The sequence below is a fragment of the Molothrus ater genome, chromosome Z (genome assembly GCF_012460135.2).
Source record: "Molothrus ater isolate BHLD 08-10-18 breed brown headed cowbird chromosome Z, BPBGC_Mater_1.1, whole genome shotgun sequence".
Classification (NCBI taxonomy): Eukaryota; Metazoa; Chordata; class Aves; order Passeriformes; family Icteridae; genus Molothrus; species Molothrus ater.
In genome coordinates, this window is record NC_050511.2 from 8310160 (window position 1) to 8330731 (window position 20572).

General features: G+C 41.4%; 1 protein-coding gene across 1 annotated transcript in view; it reads left to right on the forward strand.

Moving 5' to 3' along the window:
- The window catches only part of DNAI1 (dynein axonemal intermediate chain 1), a 141376-nt gene that overhangs the window by 43221 nt on the left and 77583 nt on the right, over positions 1-20572 (forward strand). The window contains exon 13 of the mRNA XM_036402527.1: positions 19855-20102. Within this exon, the coding sequence (XP_036258420.1) occupies positions 19855-20102 (248 nt within the window). The remainder of the gene's footprint in view (positions 1-19854; positions 20103-20572) is intronic.

Genomic DNA, 20572 nt, shown 5'->3' on the forward strand with positions numbered 1-20572 from the left:
ACTGCTGGCTGTGTTATTGTGCTTGGGTATCAGCTCCCTATCTCTTACCTGCATGGAACCCTGACACATGACCTGTTTTCCTGATAGTCCAATGCTTAGGTCAATAAATAGCAAAGCAAAATCTGGATAAAACACAAGCCAGTGTTACTTAACTGTAATGTATTTACTCCTGCCAGATATTTAACTATTTTTCCATTTCACTTTGTATTTTAAAGGGCTTGGTTTCCTTCTGTTTGCTCTATATTTCATAGTTGAAACCTTGAGAGAGGTACAAAGTAGATTTCTTAATCTGAGTGCTTTGACTTGTATCTGAGAGATAACAGTAGTAAGACCAAAGGTTCAGCCTTCATTTTACTCTTTTCATTAGAACTTTGAGGATGAGGTTTGGTAACTTGGGTAGATTCACAAAAAATAATAATTAAATTTACTTTTTTTACCTTACAATAGTTCAGATTTGTATGTGACTTTTTTCAGAAGAATTTCAGAAAGTCCATGTAAGGGAAAACAAAATTAATTGATTAGTTTGGCCTCCATAGTGCTCCGTAAGTGAATCAGGGCTGATGAATGCCAGGAGGCATAAGATCTATTTAGGGCTTGTGTAGGCAGATGCATTAGTTTAAGGGAGAGTTTGGTACACTACGGATTTGTTCTGGTTGCCTCCCAAGAAAAGGCTCTGGATCCAGTGACCTTGAGAGGTTTCTCCATTTTCTCTGTTTGTCAGATGCAACCATGCTTGTGAAATCAGCCACACAGATAAGAAATGCCGTTGGCTCTGTAAGGTTTATTTATCAGTGAATGCATACTTTCCTGTGATTAATCAGTTATTGAAGCTCAAAAGTTTTTAAATCCTTGCTAAGAAGATAGAACTACTGTTAATCTGTCATGACTACAGGAGTGCAGCCTCTGTAGTGAAGCATTGCTGTTGAAAAACTCGATCATATAAATAATTTGTACAGAATTCTGTTATGATTTTTTAAAAGGTTATTGTTGCAGGCTTAGATATGACTGGGTGATCTGCATTGTTCAGTTGCATTCAGAGTCTTTCAAGCTAAGGATGTACTTCAGTGGTGAATCCCTGTGTGGTGGCTGCAATTTGTCAAGTGGTTCCCTGGGAGTAGGATGGGGATTTCAGGAGTCTTCTTGGAAGAATTACATGGAAACAGGTCCTGCAGGGAAGATGAGTCTGAGAGAGTTGGTTAATATTCAAAGATCACTTCTTCTCAGGCTTAAGAACATTGCGTCCCGATGAGCAAGAAATCAAGCAAAGCAGATGAGAGGCCCTGTGTGGATCATTAAAGAGCTCCATTAATCAGGCATAAGAAGGAAACACACAGGAGATGGAAGTGGGGATGGGCCACTTGGACTGAATATAGAAATGTTAACAGAACAAGTAAAAATGAGACAAGGAGGGTCAAAGCCAATCTGGAATTAATTTTAGCCAAGGATGTCAAGAACAAGAAGGTCTTCTTCAAATACATCAATAACAAGAGGAAAACAAAGGATAATGTGGGCCTGTTATTTAATTGAGGGGGAAGTTGGTAAGAGAGAATTCAGGCAAGGCAAAGTTACTGAACACCTTCTCACATTGGTCTTCATTGGCTAGAAGAACCCTCAGGGATTTCTGACCCAAAAAATCAGTGTAAAGGAATGCTGGAAGCAAGACTTTCCTTTGATCATGTTAGAGAACACTTAGGTGACCTTGACATGCACAAGTCCCTGGGCCCTGATGGAATGCATCAGCACTGAGGGAACTGAGGGACACCGTGGTGAGGCTGCTCATCCTCATCTTTGGCAGGTCATGGCAATCATGAAAGGTGCCTGGGGATTGGAATGTCACCTCAGTTTTCAGGAGGGGCAAGAAGGAGGACCCAGGGAACTACCAGCCAGTCAGTCTCACCTCAATCCTTGGAAAGATGGTGGAGCTCCTCGTTCTGGAGGCCATCTCTTACCACATGGGTGACAAGAAGGTGGTCACGAGTGGTCAGCATGGATTCACAAAGGATAAATAATGCTTGATCAAGCTGACTGCCTTCTGTGATGAAATAGCTACCTGAATAGATGAGGGAAGAGTAGTGAATATTGTCTACCTCGACTTCAGCAAGACTTTTGCCAGTAACACTCCAGTGTCATGCTATAGTGCAGAAAATAATCAATAAGAACGCATATAATAAAGCATGCAAAATATCCCCTGTGCATCTTCTCTATATGCCTTGATCTGCCCCTTGCTAAACGGGACACATTAGCTACCCTTAAAAGCAAGACTGTGTATGTAAATAGCTTTTGTTACAAACCATTATAGGCAAAATATCTCTATATTTTTATGTAGTAACTTTACAAGTAATTAACTACTAGTTGTTTCTTTTCATAGATGCCCTTAAAACAGTCACTGGGACAGAAATTAAAGACACGGGGAGTGATGGAATGCTTATCTTCTTGTCTATGATAAAAATAATATATTTAAGATTGTTTTGCAAATGACATAAGGATTTATGATGTCTTCAGCAGAGTTATTTCATATATGAAAGTGAGAAAACAGGAAGAACTACAAGTGGAAAAGGTAATACTGAAAAGCATTGGGAGTTTGTCTCTCAGGGAGTAGGTAAATTTTGTTTGGTAGCTAGGAAATTTTTCCCTGAGTGTGGCATGATATTGCCAGGTCTGATCATTCAGAGATGACATGACATTATGAGATTAGTGATTAATTGAAAGATTTATTTCTTTTTATTTGCCCTCTATAACTTCAGGGTGGAATCTGTTTGTTTTAAAGCCTTCCTTTATTGCCATGAGGGCTAGCAGTGCTTTGGTCTGAAACAAAGCAGAAGCAGAACTTTGTTTAAATAATAAAGCTGAGACTTCAAAAGAAAACTTCCTGCTATTGCAGCATGCTGGATTTCAGGAAATTGGCAGCCCTGTTGCAACTTTTGTGTCTCTCCTCGCGTGACCCTCTAAGCAGTGTTGCTTCATGAAGGTAGAGGCAGTGATTCTCAAAAAAATGGGGTTCTTGGACCTTAGTAAAATCCCAGTGGGCTTGGGTCTTTGCAAATCCCAGTGGACTGGGAACTTGCAACTTTTGTATTTCATGTATCTTGAGAGACCAGCTCACAGCTCCTCTTTGATCCCTAGAGTACAAAAGGAAATCCCCCATAAGTCATGGGTCTGGTCTACCTTTGCTATTTTGTTGCTCCTTGCTTTTCATTTGCTTCTTTTAAAGCACCTCAGTTTGTCTGTAATGAGATTAAATTGCTCTTGTGGCTGAATTATTTATGGCTTTTAATGTAATTTTCCAAATTTGTATTCCCACTGAGAAAAGTTAATTAAGTTTTGCAAAGGCAAGTTTGAAATACATTTCAGATTTGCAGAAGAGTTTTCAAGATTTCCACTGAAACCCCCAGCTCCAGTGAGATCTTCCATATTTTAAAGGCATCAGAGTTTAGCTTCTTCCTAAACACCCCTTGTACTGCAGGATCTCTGACAGCCTCTAATCCTTCCAGGCTTCACAGCATGCTCTGAAAATTGCAATTTCCTTTTCTTCTTCGAAACAAATTCTTATCATTTCTTGCATATGGTGTTACAGCTGACAGCATGAAGTCTCAGCCTGAATATTAAGACTGTAATTCTATTTCTTGAGTTGTGGTGCAGTGTATAAATTCATTCAACTGGACTTCCAAGGTGGGTGCCACTAAAATGAAATCTCAATTAATTTACTAATGACAGTCAGTTGGGACCTTGTTCTATGTTGAGCAGCAGCTGATTCATATTTTAACAAGCTATTGTTTTCCCAATTTAAATTCTATAATTTCTTGAATCATCAGCTTTTCTCCAAGATGCACTGGGTGGTATTTGCATGATTAATCATGCAGTTTGACTTAGCACACATATTTACATAACTGCAAGATTAAGACAAAAGGCAGAATGTGGCTTCCAGATGAAGTGGAAAAAAGTTTGGCAGTGGAAAGAAGTTTCAGCAAACAGCTGCAGGTCAGGAATTCTGAAAACCACATGTCTGAGACAACTGGGCAGTGAAAGCTTTCTGCCAGAGGGGATGATGAGGGTAATACCACTTCTTACTGGTATTTTCTGTGTTGGAGTAGGAGTGGTATTTGGACAATGTTTATAAAATACTGCCGGATTGTATTCTGATTTCATGCCTAGGTTTACTAGAATGTCTGGCTATGAAATTATATCTAATTTCTGTTCATTTGGAAGGTGTTTGATGGTGTCTGTCTTCTGCATTACAAGATAAAATTTCTCCTTGTTTGTTGAAAATAACTTTTTATTAGCATGTTGGTTTGATTTTAGCCTTTGGCTATTGCAGTGTTGGTTTCATACAGTAAGTGTGAATTTTAAGAATTATATAAGATCAGGCTGATATGGGCCTCTAATTATATCTGGAGAGGCTTAATTCTGCTTAATGGCTTCTGATAAATGTGTGACACTTTTAAAATCGGTGCCTTAAAGCTTAAGAGGATAGGGCCTCATCTCCTCTTAATCAGCTTGTCTCAGCATTCTGAGACTCACTTGCTGGAGCAAAAACCTGCACAAGTGCACCTGGCACACCTTGCCTGAGGGCTTGTTACAGCTCCAAAGCTGAAATTCAGAAGTACGGGGACAGACATTGGACTGGGAATTGGATGAGGGATTTCCCACTCCAGCCAGGAAGGCAAGTAAGGATGCATTTTCCTAGAGAACAACCTCCTTCCCCGTGGCTCTTCTGCAGAGTTATTTTAATTCCTTGTGTGGATGTGCATGTACAGCAACTTGAAGCTCATCACAGCCCTACTGATGCCTCTCTATTAGGAGGGAGAGTCCTGGAAGGGAACACCTCTTCAAAATAGGGTTCTGTTGCATTAAAATAACCACAGAGGAGCATGCGTGGGATAATGACCCATCGAGTATTTTGCTACCCCTTGGGAAATTTTCAAAGGACACTGAGTATCAAGAAAGGAGGATTCTTTCTGACCTTGAGAACTATCCCCTGTTTTCACTGGAAAAATTAGGGCTGAGGGTTTACATAAAGACTCTGAAGATGCTTCAGCACTCTCCCTTTTGTGTGCTGTGCAGAGATGGAGTAGAAGAAAGGATACACCCAGTGTATCCTTTGAAAACTGTGGTAGCTGCTGTCAATCAGCTGTCTACAAATTGGATCTGTCTGAATCCTGATATTGTATGAGCAGAGTCACTCATGAGGTGTTTGGTGTAGTACTACCTGTGTTAATGGTTGCTGGCATCACCTCTGTACTATAAATATCCCACTGGATAGTCACACAGTGTTAATTCTTGCATGTGTTCATACCATTTTTACTTGCTTTTTCTAACCAAATATTTACAAACAATTCCATTGTACTCTCTGGCATTGTGAGGCAGCTCCCTAAAGGAAACCATTAATTTTCTGCTGTACAGCATTGGTTGATTAGATGCTTTGTGGAGGAGGAACAGATATGAAAGCGTAGAAATGAAAACAGCAACACTCCTGCCAAGCACTGTAGCCTGTTGCTTTCATTCATCAGCCGGTTTTATTCATTCATCTGAAGGAATGCTAGTGAATGAATCTTATTGGAGAGCTACACAGACTGTGAGGCAGCGCTCAGGAGCACAGCAGCCTCCCTTCCTTGCTGTCTTCTATCAGTATCCCTGTTCCCAACACCAGGGGTCAGCTTTCTACTGTTAATATGAAGCCCTTTCTGCTCTAGCTATGGCATCTAGCTGTTACACGATATAAGGAAAGCAACGAGAAGCTCCAGCCCTCCTCTAGAGCAAGCATACTTTACAGGAATGGTTAAGCTAGAAATACTTATGTGTTGGGTAACTTGTATCGCACTTCTCCCAGCAGAGCTATTTTCTAATTGGCTTTCTCTTCCATCCAGGAGATGCAGTTGTCTGTTTGCTCTTTAGACTGACTTTGGAGCCAATGGATGTGACAGCTCCTTCACAGTGACCTGGGATTGCAGAGTGGGCAGGATCTCTGCCTGTCTGTTTTAGTTACTTACATGGTCTTCATTGCTGTCATGTCTGAGGTTCCTTTCTGCCTTGAGAGTTTGTGTCTTTCCAGATGAGGTCATGCAATGCTGCTTTACTTCTTAATGATGAAAAAACTATGCCAAAGGGCTCACAGCTAAGAGCAAATACCCAGATCAGCATTCATCTCACATCCTGTAGAGCAGTCCTAGAGCAGCAGGCTCTATTCCAGCAATTCCCATAGAAGGGAAGTGACTCTAGAGGCACTTTTTTTTCAAATATGTTATTCAACCCTGATTGCCACTTCCCCGGACCTGTGCCATCACACTGTGATTCTGTTCTGGACAGCCCCTAACTTTTCCCAACCATCCCAAGTGAAGAGCAGGAAGCTTTCCAACTCAGCTGTCTTTGCTGGCTAGCGTTCAATCTGACAGCTGGGTCACCGGGCAGCTTTAAAGACCTAGTACTTCTTAGATTTATTTTAGGAATTGCTAGTTATATAGATTGAGTGTTACATAAGTGTAATGTCGCTATCAGTACCCAAAGATGGCAGTGTCATTTAAAATTATTATTTTTCAACCATGTCAACCACCACAGGGCCACTGAGGTGAGAACAGAGGGGGGAAATCAAAAATGGCAGAGGGAAAGAGAGATCAGCATTTTTAGCAGCTGCCCATAGTTAGATTGGTTTGTGTCAGTCATGAAACTGGACTTAAAAATATTTTCCTATCTTGATGTCCGCTCTGAGAAAGAAAACTCCCAGCTAAACCTGGAAAAGCAGTTGCAGAAATATGTGTAAGGGCGTCTGACCTGGAATATCCTATGCATTCTCTTACTTGAGAGTAGCAGGGAGAGGAGGTGCTACTTCTGTGTATGATGCTGATGAGATCTTCCCTGGAAGGTTGTATCCAGCTATTATTAGTTCAGTCTTCAAAATGGATGTTAAAATTGAAAAAGGTTCAGAGATGAAGCACATTATGACTTACGTTTGAAAACTCTGCCTTACAGTTAAATTCTTAAACAATTCAACTTGGCTTGTTAAGGAGAAGATTAAGTAGTGATTTGATTGCTGTCCATTAATTACTTGAAGGGAAAGTAAGGAGATATCTTATAGAAAAGAACTCTTTCATCTTACTTTTTCATCTAGGACAGAATCTAGCAACTGGAAGTAGAATTCAGAGATCTCAGAAAGCTGGAAATGAATTTTTAATGATGGAAGTGATTAAGCATAGGAACAAATAAAGGATTTATTCATCACAACTATCTTCTTTAGTCTTGGAATTTACAAATCTGCATTGAACACATTCCATCATTAATTCTAGCAATATGTAAGTTACTTTGTAAGCTCCTGAAGTTAGATGGCTTGTCATTATTCCTAGGGCAGAATGGTACAAAGAAAATGTAAAGGGCCCCATTAAAGACTTTTTCTCCAAAGACTTTTCTGTCTTTTGTCCTGAGGATGAGTGTGGATCATTTTTCAGCAGAATGCATTAGTAAAAACCTGAAGGAAATCTATGTAATTTAATGTTTTCACTAGTTGAAACTTGTAAGATGTTCAGACTCTTCTTAGCTTGCCTTTGGTTTCTTGCTGCTGTAAAGCAAAACCACATTTTTTGCAATGTAAAATCTTTCTCTGTTTGTCCATGCTTAGGGAACTCAATGATACTTTTTCAGTTCTTCTCTTCATGCTTGGTAATACTTATGAGGCTGCCAAAGTTTAGAATATAACCAGAAATATTTGGATGCTAACCTCCACTGATTCGTACAATAGGCCACTTTAGGTTAAGATTCTATCAGGAATACTTTGAAAATTCTGGCCATTGAAAAATAAGGGCAGATCAAATTTGCATTTTTTTGGAATCTTTTACCATCAGAACAACGTGAAAAACAACTAATTTTGTGTGTGTGTTTTTTTAAAAAAAATTATTTTGCATTGTGTGTTCTCATGGGTATCACTTTGCTGTAGTGTATGTGAGAAATAATAAAACTGAATATTTTTTAGGGTAAAATGAAGTCAACTAGGGAAGGTAGAGAGAAAAGGTATTCACAGATGCTTAACTGTATTGGTGAGGGATCAAAGTGGTGAATCATGTAAGTAGATTTGAGTTGTTTGATCCTTACACTTCTGTTTTTCTGGCTATGAGACAAGCAGAACACAACTTTGCTGTGTGAAGAACTTGAGGCTTACTTTGTTAGTATGACTGTACAATCTATGCATCCTTAATTTTTCAACATTATAATGCTGGATTTAAATAATTAATTATATTTAGCAAGTGGCATCCCTTGGGAAGAAGGCTCACCTGCAATAAAAGAAAGGTGACAGCAGGTATTGCTCCAAGAGCTATTGCAAAATCTTTCAGTTCTGAGTTATTCTTATCAGATTCCTCCAGGTATGAGAGAACTGGCTGGGATTCACTGGCATTCTCCAGCTTCTCCCATCAAATAGTGTGTGATGAAGTGGTTTCCACTACTGTATAAGAGATCTTGGTATAGGGACAGTTGCATTGGCTCTTGTATTGTTTGGTGCGTCCTGAAAAGAGTAGCCGGCACAGCAGATGCTCAAGATGTTCATACTGGTCCCCACCTTGGCTCCTGCTGAACAGGAGAGGAATTTCATGGAGCAGAACATGCTTTCTATATGCTATGGAGTCCCACGCTTCTTCCTGTGCTGCAGAGATGCTGGTTGTCCAACAGCAGCCTGGCTGGTGGAGATGGGAGGTAATGGGGACATAACTTCCCCTTTAACTCCCACAGCAGATCCATGTGTTGGCCAGAGCCTGGTTTAGGTAGTGGTTGACTTCTCACAGCTACAGCTCTACCAAGTTGGCTGTCCCTAGAGAAAAGTGGAAGTTTCTAATGTGGATAAACACCTGGTGGAGGGAAATGACAGAGACGGACTCTTCTCAGTGGTATCAAATGAAAGGCCAAAGTCAATTGAAGTGAAATGAGATAGAAATAAAGTCCTTTAAAATGTAAAATAGAACTTTTTTACTGTGGGGGTGGTTGAGCAGAAGAGCAGTATTTCCACATTCTAGAGAGGCTGATTTAAAAAATCTGACAGCATAGTCCTGGACATTGTGCTCTGACTGACACTGCTTTAAAAAGGTAGAATTGGACTAGAGGTACCTTAAAATCTCAGCTATCTTGTGGTTCTGTGGTTTTTTTTCTTTCTTTTTCATCCTTTATCCATCATATATAAGCGTAAGCCAAAATTTGTCCCATGTTTTGCATAGATACTTGATGCTTTATATGAAACTTTTGGATCAGTTCCATTCCCTAGTAGCAGCTTGTTGTTCTTTGGAAATTTCACTCTTAAGGACCGTCTGTCCTTTTGCCTCAACTATATTTTTCCCCCAGCCTTGGTACTTGGTCAAAGGATTGAAAGCTATTGGTTTGTTGCAGTATACAGTGCAAACTGATGTTATTTAGGCAATTGGGGGTGTGGAAGGACAAGGTAAAGCTGGAACTAAACCTGGCAAGGGACACAAAAAAGCTTCTATAGATACATTATCAGAAAAGGAAGGTCAAATGAGGTGCAACCCCCCCCCCCCCATAAAAAAAATATGGAAAACTGGTAACAACAAATGAGGAAAAGGCTGAGGTACTCAATAACTTTTTTCCCTCAGTCTTCAATGGCAACCTCTCTTCCTACACCTCTCAAGTGGACAAACATGAGGATAGGGACTAGGGGAGCAAAGTCCCTTCCACTTAAAGAGAAGGTCAGATTCCCCACCTGAGGGATCTTAATGTACATAAGTCTTGGGACCCAATGAAATTATGTGGTTGCCAAGCCACTCTCCATGATATTTGAAAAGTCATCGTAGCTAGATGAAGTCCCAGGTGACTGGAAAAGGGAAGCCATTGTATCTATCTGGAGAAGTGGTAGAAAGGAGGACTCCAGGAACTACTGACCTGCCAGCCTCCCCTCTGTGCCTGAGAAGACCATGGGATCTAGTTTCCTCCTAGAAACTCTGCTAAGGCACGTGGAGGACAGGGGGGTGAATTGAGGCAACCAGCATGGCTTTACCAAGGGTAAATCCTACCTGACAAACCAGAGGCCTCCTGTGATGCAGTGATGGCAGGAGTGGACAAGGAAAGGGTTACAGATGTCATTTATCTGAACTTTTGTACAGCCTTTGACATGGTCCCCCACAACATCCTTCTGTCTAAATTGGAGGGAGATGGATTTGATGGACGGACTGTTGGGTGGTGAGGCGTTGGTTGGACAATCACATCCAGAGGTGGTTGGTTGGTGGGACAAGTGGAGTCCTTCATGGATCCGTACTGGGCCCAGTTCTTTAATATCTTCATTAAGGGCATAGAAGAGGGATCCAGTGCACTCTCAGCAAGTTTGATGGCAGCACCAAGCTGAGTGGTGCTTTGACACACCTGAAGGATGGGATGCCATCCAGAGACAAGCTTGAGGAGTGGGTCCATGGGAACATCATAAAGTTCAAGGCCAAGTGCTGGTGCTGCACCTGGGCTGGGACAAGCCCTGGTACCAGCACAGGCTGGGCATGAACAGCCCCAGAGCAGCCCTGCCCAGAAGGGCTTGGGGGTGCTGGGGGTGAGAGGCTGCACATGGCCCAGCCATGGCACTCACAGCCCAGAGAGCCAAACGTGTCCTGGGCTGCATCCAGAGCCCCATGGGCAGCAGGGCAGGGAGGGGATTCTGCCCCTCTGCTCTGCTCTGCTGAGACCCACCTGGAGCACTGCATCCAGCCCTGGGCTCCCAGCACAGGAGGGACAGGGACCTGCTGGGGTGAGCCCAGAGGAGGCCACCAAGGTGATCAGAGGAGATGGAAGATCTCTCCTATGAAAAAAGGCTGAGATAATTTGGGTTGTTCAGCCTAGAAAGGAGAGAGCTTCAGAGTTTTTTCTGGCCTTCCAGTATCTGAAGGGAGCCTACAAGGACTATTTACAAGAACATATTATGACAGGACAAGGGTGGATGATTTTAAACTGAAAGAGCGTAGATGTAGAATAAATATTGGGAAGAGATTCTTTACTCTGAAGGTGCTGAGGCACTGACACAGGTTGACCAGAGAGGCTGTGGATGCCCTGTCCTTGTAAGTGTTCTAGGCCAGGTTGGATGGGGCTTGAAGGAAGCTGGTCTAGTGGAAGGTGCCCCTGCCTGTGTCAGGGGAGTTGGAACAAGATGATCTTTAAGGTCCCTTCCAACTCAGGCAATTTCATGATTCTGTGATTTTGTTTGAGACTAACAAATGTTTAGGTATTTCTGTTTTCTTTCTTTTTTCTTTTTTTTTTTTACTATTTTTTTCCTCTGAAATCTACTTTTAGTAGCTCTTTTATACTAACCCCCCCAATTATACACTTAACATACCTGCTAAGATACATAATATTTCATGTATTAAAAAGAAAAGCAAGCAAAACCCCCCACAATTTCTGTCAAAAAAGTGAATATCTGGTTTATATCTCAGCCTTATACAAGGAGGAATGCTGAAAAATATTGTCCAAATTTAATGTTCAGTAGCTGGCTGCACTGAAAAATGGGAAGAGATCCATTAGGGACCTGGGAGATGCTTAACTACAAATTAGTAGGGGCCTAGGCAGTCCTCTAGAAGAAATATCACTGGTTTTATGTCCTGTTTTTATACTTTTCCCTAAACATTTGATGTTAACCACTGCTGAAAATGGGTTAGGGGCAGGTGTTGGATTTGTAATGACTACTCTTAATTTTCATGGTGCATGTTAGTGCAAAATTGACTGCATGCCCATATGTATGACTCTGCTTCTTCCTTGCTCCTCTATCAAATCTGGGTCTTCCGCCAAATGTCTTCAAAAATGTTCTCAGAGCTGCTGTATCATTTCTCATTGTCTCCTCAATGGCCTGAGCTGCACATGTCCATCTCATCAGGCATCATCTGTCTGCTTCCAAGAGACCACAGCACTGCCATAAAACAGTAACTTTCCTGTCTCTTAATTATGGAATACATAAGCATCTCCTGCAGTGTATGCATCCCCCTCAGAGCTGTTCTGGTCAGGAATACTAAAGTGCTGGCAGCCTAGCTTGTTTGCAGGCTGGTGTGATTATCCAGAGGCAGCACATTTGTAGATATCCATTTGTGGCACGATCCTGGGGATTTCTAATCATTGCGTGCCACCTGGAAGCCCCTCTCTTGGCCACTTGATGGCACTCTTAAATATTTAATTGGTTGCAAATGTTCTCAAATGTGCCGGTTTCGTAGGACAGGGATAGAGGAAACAGAGCCTCAGGTATTAAAGAGTTAAATACAATAAAAATTGGAGCTTATATCAATGAAAACAAGAGAGGCAGGAGCAAAAGTTGAGGTGATGGGGGCAAATTCTGCCTGGTGTGTAAGGAGAGGATTAGCACCCATCTGGCTTCCCAGCTCCAGGGTGCTCTATAGAGACAAGAGCTGCCTCAGCCTTTCCTCATAGGAGAGGTGCTCCCTGCTTTTGATCATCTTGGTGGCCTTCTCTGGACTTGCTCCAACAGGCTGAGGTCTGATGTGCTGAGGACAGCAGAGCTAGATGCAGCACTCCAGGTGGGGTCTCATGGCAGCAGAGCAGAGGGCCAGAATCCGCAACCTGATGTTAGCTTTCATAACATACAGGCAGCTGCACCATTATTGTTTCCATTGTAAAATCATGCCCTTATGAGCATTTATTTAAAAAAGAAAATTTAAGGAAGAATTATAGGGTGTGCTAGACCCATGATGAAAAAGCCTGTTTGATCAGAATGAGAAAACTCTGGTTTTATATAGAGCATTGCAAACTCAGCCAGGTTACATATTCCTCTTTTTGCACTGCTCACCTGCTCACCTCACCCTTAGGGGAGCTCAGATGAAAGCCAGATCGTTCTGCTTTTTTCAGGAAACTGCTACATCTTTTCATCCCCTTCTCCCCTGTTTTTGTTTGCTTTTGAGCCTGTGCTTTCACAGGCTCTGACAAACAGTGCATGGTTCCAGTAGTTCCTAAGTACTCATCTTTGTTGGCCTGGTTGACTGTGTTTTCTCTTGTATTACTCTGCCAGACTGTATTTTAGAGTAAGAAAGGCTATCTCTATCTATCCATCTCTGCTTCTGAGGTATGTCTTGCCTCTGACATGTGCAGAGCCCACAGCACATATTAGGACTGCAACAAGGCCTTGGGCCACGTATAAATTACAACTTGCTTCCTCATCTGTCAATTTTGTCTTCTCTAAAATATCCAGAAGACTTTGAAATTCTGGTTTTGTACCTCTCTTATCCAAACTGCAAGTTCCTAAGAGCCCCAGCTAAAAATGTTAACTGGATCAGGAGTAATAGGGATTAGTCAAGCAGCTGGTGAAAGGTGTCAAGCAGAATGTTAAATTTGACATTGAAGCATCTAAATCAGCATAAGCCAAAATGATCTATCACTTGCCTCCTCTGCTCTGGTGGACTTGCTCAGCATTTGCAGATCTTGCAGTACCAACACTGCTAATTGGAAGGTACATATTTCCCTGTGATAGGAAATGCAGTGCTCACAGAGTTCAGGCCAATGCAGGTGGTCTCAACAGGAGCGTTCAGAAAAATCAGAGATTCAGATGAATCTCAGAAAATAAATGCTGGTGGAATTATCATCTGAGGTAGTGTCTCAGAGGGGGTGCTGTAGTAGCCCTGGATCTAGGCATTGTTTTCATTGGTCCTGTGGGTGGGAATATAAACTCACAGCAGATGAAATGTGTGACTGTTGAGAAAGCAGGTGAAGTTGTAAATCATGCTGGGAACCGAGCTGTCACACAGAGTGATTAATGTTGTGGTAAACCAGAATTATTCAAAGCAAATGCATTTTAGTGCAGTCAAATATAATATAATACCTCTCTAGACAAAAAGGAGTGTTGTATTTTGGAAGGCAGCAACTCTTATAAAAAAAAAGGAGGAAAACCCCACTTCTGTGTACAAGTGAGAAATTTGAGTCCCCAGTGTGGTAGCTTGGCAAGGAGGCTGAACATGATTCTAGTGTGCAAACAGGGAATCCTGAGTAGCAGTAGAGATATTATTTAAACATTAGTGAGACTAATACTGGAATATTATGTTTGATTCCAGAGCCAACATTTTTCAAAGCATGCAGAAAAATTGTAGGTAGTTCAGAAGGAGCCTCAGGTTGATTCAAGAGTTGGAGAGCATGCCCCAAATATGGAGAGAACAATATCCAGTTGAAATTTGGACTCAAAATGAATTATGTCTGGCCCTCGCACAAATCCTAGCCATGTGATATCCTCCACTTGTCTCTAGAAAATTTCTCAATATTCTACTGTTCTCCATGTCTGCTGAGAAGTGTCTCTCTTTGCAGCTGTGGAGGCAGTGCCCTTCACTGGATGTGGCAAAGTTAATGTTGGTTCCTGGCTTTTTGCTAAGCAGCACTGTGCAGTGCTGGTGAAAATAAATAAATGGGATTTTTTGAGTTCAGGCTGTGATGGTTATCAGAAGTATGCTAAAATGTGACTAGTGTTCAGTTTTTAAAGTATCTTAATTAAGCACCAGATATGAAAGAAGTCCTTTATCCAGTCAAGGTAGGCATAATAAGAATTAGCAGTGGCAAGCCAGGTAAGTCACGTAAGGAATTAGATGCAGCTTTTTAATTACTCAAAGTGATTAAATGTTGAAGAAAACTGCAAAAGGAAACAGTGGTTTCTCTGTTTTTTGAGATCTTAATATGAAGTATGCATTTACTTGCCAAAACCAAGTTATCAGGCTCAAAACAGGATATGCCAGTAACATTTTTGGATCTGTGAAAAAGAGGAGGCCAGGCTTTCTGGCCTTGAGTTACAAAGTAATGAGTTCTCAAAACATTTTCTTTTCTGGGAAGGGACTGTTTTGAAAGTCCAATACTCATATTTTCATTGCCCGCAATATGGTTCACAGCCTGATCCATAGTGATGTGGGATATATCAACACAGCATTTTGTTGTACACAAGTACAGTGTACCCGAGTGCTCTGAGCATTTGAAGGAATAGGAACAGATTGAGCACCAGTGATCCTAATTTAAATTTCTCAGGGATCCTGGGATGATCAGCTGCTTGAGCAGAGCCCTCTGAAGTCCCAGCTCTGTTCCCTGTTCTAGCTTGCTGTAGTGTCTTTGGCAGTCCCCTCTGCTGCCCTTTCTCATTCTGTAAAAAGGAATGCTGCATATACAAGCTTAAAGCACTCTCAAGTGCTATAAAACTTTGAGATGTTATTGTTATTCCTGAAGAGCTTTGAAAACACATTCGACCCATGCCCAAACTCTCTGAGCTCTTGGAAAGATTTGTTCTTTCCCGATTTTTTGGAACTACTGGCATACAGTTTAGCCTGAAGTGCCAGCTGTTTCCTTTCTTACAGCACACCAGTTCTGCGACTGCAGCAAAGTGTGGAATTGGCACAGCTTTTTAAAATAAGCCAGGAGAGAGTCTTGCTGGAGCAGTGCAAGGTCATTCAACTTGTTTCACAGTGGGTTAGATTAGCCTGTGCTCAGTGCTCTGCTGCACAGGATTTGTTCAGTGATAAAAAATAAATTGTATTGAAAATTCACTAATTTGTGACTGGCTCAGTCATCATGTCTATGCCATGCAGATGGAAGCACAGGAATATTCTTAGATTGTGCTCAGGGTTTTGAAGATTTCCAGTTTCCTAGGGAAAATTTGCTGGTTTATTTTTTTTGTCCTCTACACTTTAAATATTGGAAAGACAAATAAATAGCTGAGATATATCTTTGGCTACCAACAATTTTGTGAAATCGATATCTCCTCCCAAGAGGAGATTACCTCACCAAGTGTAGAGCACAGCCAGCCCCTTCCCTTGGCTTCTTAGTAAACCAGCCCTAAAGGATAGAGCCCTAGCTAGCCAGCTCAAAGCATGAGTGTATCTGGGAGAGTAGAAGTGCTTGGGTAGCTGTGATGCTCAGAAACAATCATCTATTCACAAATGTACTTAATTTTGCTTTTTTTTTCTTTCCCAGATGGGTTCTTAGAGGACACAAGACAGGTTTAAGGTACCAGTAGTTCTTTTTAGCATGATGATATCTTGGCCCAAACCATGTCAGTGAGACAGCTTGCAGACTTGATTTTTAGAAAACCATCACAGTATCACAGGATCTAAGACATAAGGCTACTTTTTTTTGGGTTTCAAATCCTTTAAAGAGAAAGTAATTTGCCAGTTTATCACACAAGAAGCTGTAGCACTGGGTCCTTCTGTAGCAAAAATACCAGCTTTAATTCATGCCTGTGGAGGGTCCCCACATTGATGTTTATTATGTGGTTGCAGGATTTACCTGAAGCATTGTGCTTTCTACCTTGAGGATGATGTTGCTAAGCATTTTGGAGGAAATGGAAGAAAACCATGTATGTCTCATGGCTTTGTTCCTGAATAAAGAGGGAGAGATACCAATATATATATATATTTTTTTTAATCTGTCCAGCAAACAAAAGACTTTGATCTGACATTGGACATTTGCTGATTCTTTTAAATTCAGCTAAGGAATAATATAAGTGAAAAATCTGTTAAACCAGATACTTAGTAAGCATCAGAATAAAAGATGCAGATGCTTTTAAGATTATTACTTTGCATAAGCTATTTGGTGATATCACAATGATATTCTGGGTTACTTTTCTACCACTACAGTATTTTTCTGAAAAGGATTCGGGGTGAATCTGTTCAGCTTTAAAGGCATATTCAGAGGCATATTTTAGACAGTGGTCATAGTTGGTTTGAAACATATTTCTGTTTGCATGTGATGTTTACAGGCTCAGTTCTCCATGTTGAGACCAGTAATCATGCTATCTGCATCTTTCCTTAGCAAAACTTGTCTTCCTACATACACTTGTTACATGTCAGGGTCTAAAATTTAGCCTCTGCTCAGGTGAACACTGAGGGCTCCTCATGGCAGCAAGAATCTGTTCATTCTCTTCTTCTTGTGTCTTCCTGTAAAGAACAAGTTCTGCTGGCACTGATTATCAGAAAAACTGTCCAATATCTCTAATATCTCCAGCCCTTGTATCTCAGGAAAAAAAAAAAAAACAAAAACCACCACGTTGCACTTAGTGGATCTGCATGGGGCAGATATTCTTTATTCTTCCAGTCCTTACTGCTGCATCCATGAGGTGCAGAGCATCTGTCTCAGGTCTGAAGCTGCTGCCTTCACTTCCAACAATGGTTCACCATTGCCAGATCTTGGTCTGTGCCTTTTGCACCTTTTGGCTGTGCTCTGTGATCTTCTAGCATTGATTCACCCTGCATCCTGAGAGCCTGTTTCCCCAGTGTTTTGGAGCAAAGTGCAGTACTCTGCTTGTTTTTCCTGAAAACCTAAAAGCCTTTTCCTTGAAAATGCTGCTCTTCAAAGCTATAGCACAGATGCGTTGCTGTGGGTATGTGCTGTGCTTGCCATTCTGGAACACTGAATATCACTAATGAAATAAGTCCTTTTTAAAAACTATTCATTAAAGAATATGTTGGTATGTCCCAGGTTAGTACTCTGAATGAGAATTCACCGTAGATTAAAATGGATTGATATGCCTATGCTCAGCAGGTTAGTGTTTTGCTGAGGTTTATGTGTCATGCTTCAGTGTTAATTGTGGGTTATTCTCATCACATTACCTTTCATCAAGAATAGGCTGTACTTTAGCAATCATATTATTCAGCCTTACGTGTAGTATTCACACATCTGTGATTTAACCCACATTCCTGGTATTTGATAACATAAAGGAGACAATATGAGTAGGATTCAGCTCTTCGATTAAGCTGGGTTTAACATTCTGTAGCAGCCACTGCAGTCAGTGGAGCCTAGAGACTAAAGCAGCACTCACAGAAAACTCCCCTTTAAGGTGCTGCTGGTACTGATGGTAGCAGAGCTTGGACTCTAAGAGCACAGCCAGCATTCACAGACCTACATTTGGGTGTCATGAGCTGGAAACTGGACTCTGCATTTCACTCTGCCAGAGCTTCTTCCCAAGGCTTTGCTTTCCTCCTGCCAGACTAACCCTCAGGTGGAATTGCTGAGCCATTTCACCTGATGAAGGCCTGCTCTATCACCTCTCACTGGGGAATGTGGGTGGACTGTTCCTGTCGGGTCACTGGGAAGAGAACCACCTCCAAAACCCCACTTAGATCTCTGGCTGAATCACCCCATGTAGAGGTGTCTCCTCTGCTGTCTGTGCAAGGAGCATGGGGGCAGCTCTCTGAGGCTCCTCAGCACAGTGCTAACACATAGAAAAATAATGTACCCTACAGACCTTTTAGGAATATGCCTGGCTGGTCAGCCCACTCCAAGAGAAATAAGAGCATGAAATAGGTTAAATTCAAAGGCTATCCAACCAATTTGACTTCATTCTGCTCTGAGTCACTCCTGGTGGTCGTTTCCACAGCCTTCCCAAGTGTTTTTGCTTCTGAGGAGAGCACAGATTCATCCTTATCATGCATGGACCTCAACTAAATATCAGTTCAATGACATTATTTGGCCAAGAACAAAGACAATTCTGTGAATTAAAAGAACTGGAAAATCTCGACTGGAGAAAATAAGTTCACTTCCTTTTTAGCAAGAATTCTAAGAATAAGATTCCCCTTCATAAAAAAAAAAAAAAAAAGTTAGAAATATTATTTGGGGTCAGATATGTTTCATGCTAGTTTTGGAATCTCGCCTTTCTGCAAAATAAAGAAGCCATTTTCCTCTTCTACCTCCAGTACAGAGAGACATGTGAAAATATTCTATTTTGATAATCTAGTACAAAGCAGCAGTAATAATTTTGTTAATGTGTGTTTCTTTACTGGTTCTTTGAATGCTTTTATGTGACCCTGCTAAACATGGAGTACACAATGTCTGTACCTGCATGCTGACTTGGAATCAGTTTGCTACAAACTCTCTAAAGTTAGAGTTATCACTGGAGTACACATTTACCAAGACCTGATCCTGCAGGTTGGATAAAATGTTAAGAAAGGTAGGTAGCAGTTTTGAAAGGAGAAGACTGTTCTGGAAACAGAATGTGTAGTGAGTACTTGAAGCCCAGAAAGCAGTAAATTTATTTCCCATATACTGTGTGCCTGAAGGCATTGGCAGTAATAAAAAGCACTGGATGGCTAGAAAGCTCTCAGAGGCAGCATTGTCTTCATAGATTAGCAAAGTTCCTTCTTTGTTTCTGGAGAGCTTATCTACATCAACAGCTTTTCTTTCCCTTTCAGAGAATTTGGAAATTGTTTTTTTACATGATCGAAATACCCTAAGAATTGCAGAGACAGTCAGGGCATGATAACAAAAAAACACAAAAGAAAGATGATTCTACTGAGAAAAGGGAGAACTAATTTCAGGCAGCACAAAGAAAAGGTGAAAGTAAATAGAAAAAAAGATTGGAAAGTCTAAGCAAAAAAAGAGCTTCTGTGCCAAGCAGGGAGATGTTGAACATAAATAGAAAATAAAGCTGTAGTGACTTTTACATTCATGAGTAATGGCAATTGATAAAATGCTTTACAGATACATTAATGAAATGTTTTTTTTGGAAAAAGTAGTGGAGACTGAAATATCAAATATTGCCAATACAGAAATTGAAATGGTGCTATCCTTGGTTCAGCCTTTATGTCTGCAGTGTAATGAAGTCCTAGCCCACAGAAAGAAGTGTAATCCTAGCCCAAGGAAAGAAGTGTCCACAAAATTCTTCCTTTCCTCCACACTTCTCCTCCAAGGCTTCACAGCTCTCTCTCCTATGAAAAGAAGCACACCAAAATAGTAGCTCTTCTGTATAAATACATTGTGCCTATGTCCTGGAGGTGGCAAGGATGTTCAGATGTGGGCATACCAAAATGACCATTTGGTCCTGTGGCTGGTAACTTTGCATTCAGGTAGGTGTCAGGCACAGGTGAGAGATGTCTGTTTCTACATTTCAGTAGCTGAGGGTCCTGGAAACTGATCTGGCGTCTCCTTATTTAGATGACTTCATGAAGCAGGGCCACGGGATGCTCCTGCTCTACACGCTGAAGAACCCCTCCTTCCCAGAGTACTCCTTCAGCAGTGAGAGTGGTGTCATGTGCCTGGACTTCCACGGTGACCACCCCCACCTCCTGGCAGTGGGCTTCTACGACGGCAACGTGGCCATCTACAACCTGAAGAGGGCAAGCCCCCAGCCCAGCTACAAGAGCAGTGCTAAGTCAGGAAAGCACACAGAGCCAGTGTGGCAGGTAAGGGTGCTTTTCCTGTCCTGTGACTGGGCTTTGAGTTGCATGGACCTTGGGCACAACAGGAAAAGTCCTGCATGGGGAAAGGTGCTGTTTTAGTACCTGTGATTGATTAAGTTGTATTTCAAGCTTGTATTTCAATATTCAAGTTGTATTTCAATTTTTAAATATGCACAAAGGCATAGTGACTGCATGAGTCCTTGGTCCTCAGCAGACGCTGAACGTGTGAGCAGAAGTTTGCTGTAAACAATTATTTCTCCTTAGTTTTCATTATTATAATTGACTTCTCTTTGGAGAAGAACTGGTATCTTGTATGGTAGCATGTAACACTATTTGTGTTCCAAACACAACATCACAGGATGAGCAGTGGTATCTTGTATGGTAGCATGTAACACTATTTGTGTTCCAAACACAACATCACAGGATGAGCAGTGCATAAAAACAAGTAAAACAAGTAAAACAAGTATATCGGC